Source organism: Lolium perenne, chromosome 1, assembly GCF_019359855.2.
Source record: "Lolium perenne isolate Kyuss_39 chromosome 1, Kyuss_2.0, whole genome shotgun sequence".
Classification (NCBI taxonomy): domain Eukaryota; kingdom Viridiplantae; phylum Streptophyta; class Magnoliopsida; order Poales; family Poaceae; genus Lolium; species Lolium perenne.
Window position 1 is genome coordinate 11,753,111 of NC_067244.2, and position 8,793 is coordinate 11,761,903.

An 8,793-nucleotide genomic window follows, 5' to 3' on the forward strand; every position below is an offset into this window, starting at 1 on the left:
GCAAAAAAATCACAAGTTTCAGATGAACGGTCTAAAAGAAACTTCTCGCTCCCAAATGTATGTAAGTTAGTGGTCGGATAACTATATAATTTAGTACCATCGGAGTAAATTTAATCGTTTAGGAGTACCAAAATATTCACTTTACATAGTTTGTCTTTTTTTTCATATGATGTTATTCTGGAGAGGAGCACGAGCTGAGCTCATTCCAGTTCCCACGGGAAAAGGAAGTCCCATCCTTGTCTTCGGTTCTCACGAAAGTCACTCTCTTCCGGACAAGAAAAAAAAGTCACTCTCTTCCAGTCTGGCGACCTGCGCTGTCAGCCGGCCGCGATCCAGTTGAGGCCTTCTTGGCACCGATCTGCGAGCCAGGGAGCAGGCGATGCCGATGCAGCAAGGAGGAGGGGACGATGGCTGCAACAGTGGCGCTCCATCCGATTCGCCGCCGCCGTTCCCCTCCACCGAGTCGCCATCGTCTGAGGTTTGGTCCCCTGCTCTTGCTCCTCCGATCTTGGATCCAATGATGAAACGGAACAGGGAATCTGAATCAAGCCGTCTCCACCTGCTGTAGACTAAGCAGAAGCTTGAGCAAGAGGACGAGCAGGCCGGCGGCGGGGCAAGCCTCCCGGAGGACGCGCTGGTGGAGATCCTGTCGCGGGTGCCCTACAGGTCGCTCCGCCGCTTCAAGTGCGTGTCCAAGCCGTGGCTCGCCCTCTGCTCCGCCACGGACATCCGCAGGAGGTCGCCGCAGACCCTGTCCGGCTTCTTCCACTTCGGCGTGGACGGCCTCATGTTCCACAATCTGTCCGGGAGAGGCCCGCCCATGGTCGACCCCTCTCTGCCGTTCTTGCGCCGGAACTACAAGCGCGTCACGGTCGAGCAATGCTGCAGCAGCCTTCTCCTCTGTCAGTGCGCCGGCAAGTCGTGTTCAGAGGAATATGATTACGTCGTGTGCAATCCCGCCACCGAGAGGTGCCATCTCTTGCCTCCTATAGTGTTGCCGGACGGCCAGCCTCATATTCTGGACCCGAGTAACATCTTCTTGGGTTTCGACACGGCCGCTCCGTCCAGCTTCCTGGTGTTCGCGCCCATGAGCAGCTATTGCGATGAATTTGCAGAGGTAGCAATCTACTCGTCAGACACTCGGCGATGGACTTTCGTGCAGAGTAACTGGGGTGGTAAAACTTTTCTGGTTGGCAATCCGGAATGTGTCTTCCTCAATGGGATTATGCATATGACTACGCACCATTCCTCGGTAGCCACGGTTGACGCGGAGGGAAAAGTTTGGAGGACAATTGAAATACCAGGCGTCATGCCGAACCGCTATGATAATGCCATGGCTTCCATTGGTCAGTCTCAGGGATGCTTGCATGCGTGGCGGATAGATTATCATCATGATTGCCAACTCTATGTTTGGGTTCTCGTGGATTATGACAGTGGAAAGTGGTCCCTAAAGCACACTGTTAACGTCTTGGAGCTATTCAGAACGCATTGCCGCAAAGATGTTGAGTCCTATACAATGTTTGCAATTCATCCGGAATGTGATATTATCTTCCTTACTGATGGGGAGGAGATGACAATGTCATATGATATGGATAATCAAAAAGTGCATGTTATCTGCACTTCTGAAGAATTCTTGGGTGGTCTACCTTATACTCCCTGTTTTGCGGAATGACAGTGAGATGGTCGCTAAAAGTCAGTGGAGCTTTGCAATCTTCGCATGACCCAAATTCATCAGTAGCTGGTATGGACCTATTCTTCTAATTTTGTGGCACTGGCTTGGAAATGCCCCAACTCCTATGCCTACAGTTTGGTATCCAGTATGTTTTTGTTTAGGTGCATGACTTTTTGTGCCTTTGAATAATTTTTGCTACCCAGGACTTTATAAGGGTGCTGCTTAGTTATTTAATCTAGTATTTGCTGTCATGGTGTACTGATTATTCAATGCTGGTAAGCTATACTGCTGATTAATTTGGGTGAAATGTAAGACAGCGACAGTACATCATCTTACATAATCTATGTTTGAAATTGTTTGGATTTTCAACTCTTTGTCGCCATATTTTTGTGCAATTAAGTATCTTCTATTTAGCTTGTTATCCATGGATGCTAAATTTTGACGTTGCCTGTTTTTTTCATTTGATCCTGTGGATTGCCTCTTTTATATTGCAGCAAATACAGAGAGGATAAAGGAGTATTGTTATCTTTTTTGAAACCTGCACGGGCCTTCCTTTTATGGTTTCAAATACGACGCAGCTTGACAAATCTACAAAACATATTTATTTCATCTACTTTCTTGGCTAGGTCCTTAGTTTAAGGAAATACCCTAAGAAATTGTGCACCGTTCATCACTTTATCACTTATGCTCCCAGCTCCCCCAGTGTGGTTTTAATTCTTCTTCTAATTGTACTGTCCTACTAGAACTCGACTTATAAGTTTCTACTTTGATGTCTGAGTAAATCCTTCTGTGAGCATCTTACGCTTTTCATGACCATAATGCCATAGAGCTTTCTTGTCCATTACCAAGAATTTAAAATGGTGTGTTTGAGTTCCTAAATATGCGAATTGAATTATTTTCTAATTATTAAATGTTATCAAACGGTTCTCCTGTTCTGATGCATGTGTAGCAGTGGAAGATCTGAGCACTCAAACTATATTGTATCTGGCTTGTAAAGCAGGTATGTATTGCACACTAGCTTGGCTAATTTTCTAGACTTGTAAGTTTAATGAAAAAAAATGAATGAAATCAAAGCCAAGTCTTATTTGGGCATGACAACTAAATCTACAAGTTCTTACAGAAACTTAGTCGTTAACTTATTGATAATTATTTGATTTAAGCCCTGCTCTTTACCATATATAAACTGAGCACAACAACATTTTGACATTAGGATGGATTGCATTACTACCATTAGCTATGTATATTCAGTCAAATCCTAGAAGTTGCAAGTAATCTTACCTGTTGCTCTGGCATGTGTATTGCATTGAACTACTGGAAGTCTGGAAGTCTCAAATTCGTTTAGAGTCAATCATTCTTTCAATGTCTGAAATGGATTTAGATTGACCGGCCTGCCTGTTTGTATTTTTTCTTGAGCTGGCCTGTTAGTGTTAGTGAATGAACTAACACACTTACATTGTATAACCCCCTCTTGCCAAAAGAAGCTCAATTACTCGTCAAAAGCTGAAATGCTCCCAAGCAGGCAAACTGAGAGCCATATTTTCACTTGGCAAAGTGCATAGTTCAACGAATACAAAATTGCTCCTGAGCATATGATAATTCTGAACGGATTGATATGTAAGTTCTCCGAATGTGCACTGTTGCTCCTGAGCTATACTGGTGCCTAAACTTTTGTAGATGGTTCGTGTGATTAAACAACTAGGCATAATCATTTCTAAGAGAAAAACCAAGTGCATTGGACTCAGCCACAATACATTTGGCTCCATAATTATGGAGTTCGGATTTTTCCTTTGTTGGATAGATAAAACCGATACTACCATCTCTCTCTGCATGCCAAGAGCGACATGCCCTGTTTCTCTCTCCAGTTATTACCGCAAGTAACTGCTTTCCATGTTTGTTCAGTTGTCTCTAGAGTACAATTCAGTTGTCTTTAGAGTACATGCTCTGGGAAAAATTTCCTCATACTCATCTAACAAGTAATTAAGCCGTAAGCCATCCATCGGTAGGTCTAAGATAATTGAGTAATTGATCTGGAAGCTCTGACAGAATCGTGCCAGAGGCCAGGAGCCACACAACTAGTTATGTCCGCCTATAAACTCCCCGGATCAAAGTGAGACAAAACACACTTATGGCAAGTCAAGTGCAATGCTAACAAATATGGCGAATGCCAAGACCGTCGCCGTGGCAGCGCTCCTGATCCTCCTATAGGCGTCAACCTGTGCCCACGCTCCTGATCCTCCTAGAGGCGTCAACCTGCGCCATGGCAACAGACGACGGGTCGGTGCCATGCACGCTGCACAAGCAAGCCACTGCCCATAGCCGAGAGGCAACGGCGGCAAAGGCGGAGACGGCGGCAGGCCGGTGGCGTGCGACGGCAAGTACCACGGTGACAAGGACCTCATCGTGGCGCTGTCAAGACAGTGGTACGCGGGCGGACGCCAGTGCCACAAGCCGATCCACACCACGAGCAACCGCAACACAATGGGCATACCGTGGTGGACAGTGCGTCTTGAGACACGGCTACAAGGACACCATTGTAGACACCTCTGAGACCGTGTGGAGCTACTCATCTTTTCATTCCGTGTGTCTCTTCAAATCAGTATTAAATATTAAAACACTGAAGGGAGAAAAAATATGTTTGATGATTGCTTACACGAGGAATTTTGTCCCCTGGAACTTTTCGATCTACTGTACTCCCAAGGTTTTGGATCCATGATTGTTTCTGATTACCTCATTGACATAGTAAATTACCTTGTTTCTGGAGTCAGCACATGCACCTGAAGTATCTGAAGATTTCACGCACACTGAATGCACCCGCAGATCAAGTCTCTTCCTTCAGATCCTCACCGTGGAAAATTGTTACATGATCCTTCACCGTGCCCATTTTTCTGTAAATTGGTTTGTGGCCGTTTAGCTGACTCTACTGGGTTGTTGAAAATTTTCACTCTATCATGCAGTGTTCAACATCTATTGCCAAGTACACTGATAAATTCAAAGACGCTATGGATGCTTTAAAAAAGGAGACACAGCACGGCCACATTCCTTTTTGGTAAACCTGAAAGTAAATACAAAGAACCAGATCCCTGCAAGTATTGTGGTGCTCAAAGGTTTTCTTTTTGTCATAAAGTGCATTAAACTCTGGATTCTTTGACAGCTACTGACCAGGAACAGCCTGAGAGCTCTCATCTACCTGAGCCAGACCAGCCTGATCAAGAGCACGCGATGCAAATATCACTATCAAGCAGTGCACGCCTTGTAGATTTGAAATTCTACACTAGACCTTCATGTACGCGCTCAACAATAATTACAGAAAGTTTTAGTGGCTGGAGCTGGTGCACTCCAGTGCTCCACAATGGAGCAATTATTCAACAGTGTATTGGATATCTGGATCCTAGTTTTCAGACACGTTTCCAAAAAATCTTGCCATTGTCGGATACTAGGCTGTGATTTTCTCAAGTAACTCAGTTCTAGAATTGTTTTCTGAGAATTTTTTGTTGCCCCCACAACAAACCGCTTGCTCACTTTTTCTATAAGACTGCTCATAGTGGGGGTAACATAGGTGGTAACATCACATGTCTCAAGACATTTTAGTGACATGACATGATAATAAAAGAAAAAAGTGAGTGAGGTGATAACTATCTATGTTACCATAAGGCTGGTGCCAACGCGGGCTGGAGGGCGGGCGGTACCGCCCGCGACGGGGCGAGAGGGAGGCGAGAGGTGGGCGAGACGCTAGCGGCGGGCGGTGGTTCCACCGCCCGGCGGTAGGGGCGGTACCGCCCGCCTATAGCCCGCGTTGGAGGCGAGAGCGGGGCGAGAGGGAGGCGATAGCGGTGCTAGTGGGGGCGGTAGGGAGGCGGTAGGGAGGAGAGAGAAGTGAGAGCTGGAACTATAGCCCGTTGATACGCGTACAGCACGTGTCCGTTGGGAACCTCAAGAGGAAGGTGTGATGCGTACAGCGGCAAGTTTTCCCTCAGTATGAAACCAAGGTTTATCGAACCAGTAGGAGCCAAGAAGCACGTTGAAGGTTGATGGCGGCGAGATGTAGTGCGGCGCAACACCAGGGATTCCGGCGCCAACGTGGAACCTGCACAACACAAACCAAGTACTTTGCCCCAACGAAACAGCGAGGTTGTCAATCTCACCGGCTTGCTGTAACAAAGGATTAGATGTATAGTGTGGATGATGATTGTTTGCAGAAAACAGTAGAACAGATTGCAGATGAGATTGTATTTCAGTATAGAGAATTGGACCGGGGTCCACAGTTCACTAGAGGTGTCTCTCCCATAAGATAAACAGCATGTTGGGTGAACAAATTACAGTTGGGCAATTGACAAATAAAGAGGGCATGACCATGCACATACATATTATGATGAGTATAGTGAGATTTAATTGGGCATTACGATAAAGTACATAGACCGCTATCCAGCATGCATCTATGCCTAAAAAGTCCACCTTCAGGTTATCATCCGAACCCCTTCCAGTATTAAGTTGCTAACAACAGACAATTGCATTAAGTATTGCGCGTAATGTAATCAGTAACTACATCCTCGAACATAGCACCAATGTTTTATCCCTAGTGGCAACAGCACATCCATAATCTTAGAGATTCTCGTCACTTCCTGCAGTTCACGGAGACATGAACCCACTATCGAGCATAAATACTCCCTCTTGGAGTTACAAGCATCTACTTGGCCAGAGCATCTACTAGTAATGGAGAGCATGCAAGATCATAAACAACACATAGATATAAATTGATAATCAACATAACAAGTATTCTCTATTCATCGGATCCCAACAAACACAACATATAGAATTACAGATAGATGATCTTGATCATGTTCGGCAGCTCACAAGACCCGACAATTAAGCATAATGGGGAGAAGACAACCATCTAGCTACTGCTATGGACCCATAGTCCAGGGGTAGACTACTCACACATCACTCTGGAGGCGACCATGGCGGCGTAGAGTCCTCTGGGAGATGATTCCCCTCTCCGGCAGGGTGCCGGAGGCGATCTCCTGAATCCCCCGAGATGGGATTGGCGGCGGCGGCGTCTCTGGAAGGTTTTCCGTATCGTGGCTCTCGGTACTGGGGGTTTCGCAACGAAGGCTATTTGTAGGCGGAAGGGCAGGTCGAGGGGCGTCACGAGGGGCCCACACCACAGGTCGGCGCGGCCAGGGCTTGGGCCGCGCCGCCCTGTGGTTTGGCCACCTCGTGGCCCCATTTCGTCTCCTCTTCGGTCTTCTGGAAGCTTCGTGGCAAAATAGGACCCTGGGCGTTGATTTCGTCCAATTCCGAGAATATTTCCTTACTAGGATTTATGAAACCAAAAATAGCAGAAAACAAAGAATCGGCACTTCGGCATCTTGTTAATAGGTTAGTTCCAGAAAATGCACGAATATGACATAAAGTGTGCATAAAACATGTAGATATCATCAATAATGTGGCATGGAACATAAGAAATTATCGATACGTCGGAGACGTATCAGCATCCCCAAGCTTAGTTTCTGCTCGTCCCGAGCAGGTAAACGATAAACAAAGATAATTTCTGGAGTGACATGCCATCATAACCTTGATCATACTATTTGTAAGCATATGTAGTGAATGCAGCGATGAAAACAATGTAAATGACATGAGTAAACAAATGAATCATATAGCAAAGACTTTTCATGAATAGTACTTCAAGACAAGCATCAATAAGTCTTGCATAAGAGTTAACTCATAAAGCAATAATTCATAGTAAAAGCATTGAAGCAACACAAAGGAAGATGAAGTTTCAGCGGTTGCTTTCAACTTATAACATGTATATCTCATGGATATTGTCAACATAGAGTAATATAACAAATGCAATATGCAAGTATGTAGGAATCAATGCACAGTTCACACAAGTTTTTGTTTCTTGAGGTGGAGAGAAATAGGTGAACTGACTCAACAATAAAAGTAAAAGAATAGTCCTTCAAAGAGGAAAGCATCGATTGCTATATTAGTGCTAGAGCTTTGATTTTGAAAACATATAGAGAGCAATAAAAATAAAATTTTGAGAGGTGTTTGTTGTTGTCAACGAATGGTAGTGGGCACTCTAACCCCCTTGCAAGGCAAACCTTCAAAGAGCGGCTCCCGTTTTATTTTTATTTTTGTGTGGCACTCCTTCCAACCTTTCTTTCACAAACCATGGCTAACCGAATCCTTCGGGTGCCTGCCAACAATCTCATACCATGAAGGAGTACCTTTTTATTTTAGTTTTATTATGATGCCACTCCTCCCCACCTTTGCTTTCTCAAGCCATGGCTAACTGAATCCTTCGGGTGCCGTCCAATCAATCACATACCATGGAGGAGTGTCTATTTTTATTAATTAATTTGGGACTGGGAATCCCATTGCCAGCTCTTTTTGCAAAATTATTGGATAAGCGGATGAAGTCACTAGTCCATTGGTGAAAGTTGCCCAACAAGATTGAAAGATAAACACCACATACTTCCTCATGAGCTATAAAACATTGACACAAATCAGAGGTGATAAATTTTGAATTGTTTAAAGGTAGCAATCAAGCAATTTACTTTGGAATGGCGGAGAAATACCATGTAGTAGGTAGGTATGGTGGACACAAATGGCATAGTGGTTGGCTCAAGTATTCGGATGCATGAGAAGTATTCCCTCTCGATACAAGGTTTAGGCTAGCAAGGTTTATTTGAAACAAACACAAGGATGAACTGGTGCAGCAAAACTCACATAAAAGACATATTGTAAACATTATAAGACTCTACACCGTCTTCCTTGTTGTTCAAACTCAATACTAGAAATTATCTAGACCTTAGAGAAACCAAATATGCAAACCAAATTTTAGCATGCTCTATGTATTTCTTCATTAATGGGTGCAAAGTATATGATGCAAGAGCTTAAACATGAGCACAACAATTGCCAAGTATCACATTATCCAAGACATTTTAGCAATTTACTACATGTATCATTTTCCAATTCCAACCATATAACAATTTAACGAAGAAGAAACTTCGCCATGAATACTATGAGTAGAGCCTAAGGACATACTTGTCCATATGCTACAGCGGAGCGTGTCTCTCTCCCATACAATGAATGCTAGGATCCATTTTATTCAAACAAAA

At 44.4% G+C, this 8,793-nt stretch overlaps 1 protein-coding gene across 1 annotated transcript; it reads left to right on the forward strand.

Moving 5' to 3' along the window:
- The first annotated feature begins 205 nt into the window (after positions 1–205).
- Positions 206–2,041, forward strand: LOC127326049 (F-box protein At5g49610). The gene is made up of 2 exons (XM_051352878.2): positions 206–478; positions 569–2,041. The coding sequence occupies exons 1-2, from the start codon at positions 380–382 to the stop codon at positions 1,670–1,672; spliced, it is 1,203 nt and encodes a 400-aa protein (XP_051208838.1). The 5' UTR covers positions 206–379; the 3' UTR covers positions 1,673–2,041.
- Positions 2,042–8,793: the final 6,752 nt, after the last annotated feature.

What these genes read in the sequence shown, in the direction of transcription:
- LOC127326049 (XM_051352878.2), top strand. Translation starts at nt 380, where the DNA reads ATGCCGATGCAGCAAGGAGGAGGGGACGATGGCTGCAACAGTGGCGCT. An exon ending in CCGAGTCGCCATCGTCTGAG is followed by an intron (nt 479 to 568) that starts GTTTGGTCCCCT and finishes CACCTGCTGTAG; the next exon opens with ACTAAGCAGAAGCTTGAGCA.